The sequence below is a fragment of the Microtus oregoni genome, unplaced genomic scaffold (assembly GCF_018167655.1).
Source record: "Microtus oregoni isolate MIOR12 unplaced genomic scaffold, Mior012 000031F_ref0000149, whole genome shotgun sequence".
NCBI lineage: Eukaryota > Metazoa > Chordata > Mammalia > Rodentia > Cricetidae > Microtus > Microtus oregoni.
Window position 1 is genome coordinate 12,164,097 of NW_024543090.1, and position 2,787 is coordinate 12,166,883.

Consider the following 2,787-nt stretch of genomic DNA (forward strand, 5'->3'; position numbering starts at 1 on the left):
TAGCAGCACATTTTTTTTTCATTAGTGACTTTCAGAGAATCTTGAATCTGCATTTTTAATTGTTCTATTTTCCAAAATATAAAAGTTTAACTTTCTAATAAGATTTGAAAGTTCTGGAAATTTTAAGCAGATTTGTATGTTAACATAAAATAAACTCTTATTTATGTAACATGACAAGTTACAAGACTCTATTGAAAAAGTATGCTGTTGATAGGCAAATTACATTACTCTAAAATTGTCAAAAACATCTTAGAATTTTTGATGTCTATTTTTGAGAGACAATAAAGTAGAGAAGCAGGTAAAAAGAGTGGGAAGGACATGAGAATGCTGGGGGCTTTGAATAATAATAGCTCACTGCAAATCCCACAACTCAATATAAATGATCTGAAATGACATTTTATATAAGGAAGGAATGAATGAATGAGATATAAGATAGAGAAGGTGGGAAACTGGCTTTCATTTATTAGTTTCAGAATGGCATATGAAATATCACCGTTTAAAATCAAAAGCCAGCCAGGATAGGGCAATAAGTAACATATTGAAGGTCTCTGAATATAGGATTGTTTACAGAAATACTCTAATGGATAAGTCAAAATTCAAGGAAAAACATAATATTAACAATGTGTCTTTAGCACCTGACTTTTCCAATTATTTGATGAATGATTTTTCTCACATTTTATAGTAGACTTGTTTTATACTGTATTTTTATATACAGCCAATAAGAGATTTATGCAGGAGAATTTTTAGTTCTTGTTTGAAATATGTCAATAAATTCTCATTCTTGAATAAAGTTGCCAGGTAGAGAGGCTGTAGCTATGTCTCTGATATTTAATCAAAAATTATTTCTCATTCCATTCAGAAAGACAAGGTTAATGCTTGGAAAACCTCAAAGAGAATATGTGAAATTGTTATTTTGAAACAATATAGATAAAATGATGTCTATAAATATTGTCATTTAGATGTACAAAGATTTTGACCAATCATTCGACATTTAGAAACCTTTCCAATTAGACCAATGTACAAATACAAGACTCCTTTTTTAAAATTTGACTGGATACCAGGCTAATATATATTTGTATTTCTTCTTACATAACTCTGAATATTATGTTATTACTTCTGTTTCAGGAACTCTTTGTAAGACTTTGTCTCTAACACCCATTAGAGCACAGTATTTAAATGGAAGAAACTAATCAGACTGTGGTGTCTGAGTTTATTTTCCAGGGACTTTGTAACTCAAGAGAAATACAGATCTTCCTCCTGCTGCCATTTTCCATCCTCTACCTGATGACTGTGGTAGGCAACCTCTTTGTGGTGATTTTAATCATCACTGATCATTACCTCCATTCTCCCATGTACTTTCTGTTAGCCAATCTCTCATTTGTTGACTTCTGCCTTTCCTCAGTTACTACCCCCAAAATGATCACAGACCTTGTAAAAGAAAATAAAACCATTTCCTTTGGAGGTTGCATGAGCCAGATCCTCTGCGTTCATTTCTTTGGAGGGGGTGAGATGGTTCTTCTTGTAACAATGGCCTATGACCGCTATGTGGCCATCTGCAGGCCACTCCACTACACCAGCATCATGGACAGACAGAAGTGCATCTGGCTTGTTGTAATATCATGGATCATTGGATTTGTGCATGCCATGAGTCAACTGATTCTGATTTTGGAGTTACCTTTCTGTGGACCTAGAGTGATAGACAGCTTTTTCTGTGATATTCCTTTGGTGATGAAATTAGCCTGCATCAATACTGATACTCTGGGGATCGTGATAAATGCTGACAGTGGTGTTTTAGCAACAACTTGCTTCATTCTGTTGCTGATATCATACACTTACATTCTACTAACTGTTCAGCTTCACTCCAAAGATGTTTCGTCAAAGGCACTCTCTACTTGTACCTCCCATATCATAGTGGTTGTGCTATTCTTTGGACCCTGTATTTTCATCTATCTGTGGCCAGTCAGCATCATGTGGGTGGATAAGTTTCTTGCTGTGTTTTATACGGTTATCACACCTCTCCTGAATCCAGCAATCTATACATTGAGAAATAAAGATATTAAAAATGCCATTAAAAAACTCAAAGATCACAAGTAAATTGGGGTATAATTTTTAGAGTACTTTTCTAATTAAAAATGTATTGTATGCATACTATTTTAGCTGTATTTTGACCATGAAATTGCATATATAAGTAATTTCCTCATGGTATTAGTTCATGAACATACGATTATTAAAATAACTATTATGAAAGTACATTCAAAAGTCTAATTCTTAGGTTGTTACCACTGAGAAAGAATAATAACTGTATCATATACATCTTTGTATATGAAGAGTAGAAGATGTAGATAATGTTATGAAAATAATAATCACCACCATTTCTAATCATTACAATTGTCACAAGACTGTGCATATCACTTTAGATAGACTATTATTTACAAAGTTCCCATAGAATTACCTATCAAAATTATAATTTAAAAATATGTCATTGTCTTCCAATCCTAATTTTAACTTCACTGTAGAAAATACTGAAGATATTTTCAAGCTTTGCATCCTCTTAGAGATCAAAATGATTTGCAAATTCTAATGCTAGTTGCCTCACATTGACACGATCTCTGCCATCTTCCAATTTGTACCTATTCAAATGAAATCATAATTTCCCCTTTTTTTACAACAACTGGAACAACAGTGTTCATGGTATTAGAATACAATCCCCTCAGTTCACAATTAGTTTTATGAACTTGATTTTACTCTATATTCTGTAAGTAGAAGAGCTTGGTAAAAATATTTAAA

At 32.7% G+C, this 2,787-nt stretch overlaps 1 protein-coding gene across 1 annotated transcript; it reads left to right on the forward strand.

The window, feature by feature from the left end:
* Nucleotides 1-1,176: 1,176 nt before the first annotated feature.
* On the forward strand, nt 1,177-2,094 carry LOC121465769 (olfactory receptor 4K3-like). Its single transcript, XM_041679154.1, has one exon. It carries the CDS (start codon nt 1,177-1,179, stop codon nt 2,092-2,094), a length of 918 nt encoding a protein of 305 aa, XP_041535088.1.
* The last annotated feature ends 693 nt before the right edge of the window (nt 2,095-2,787 follow it).

Coding starts and splice junctions, on each gene's coding strand:
- LOC121465769 (XM_041679154.1), top strand. CDS start 1,177: ATGGAAGAAACTAATCAGACTGTGGTGTCTGAGTTTATTTTCCAGGGA.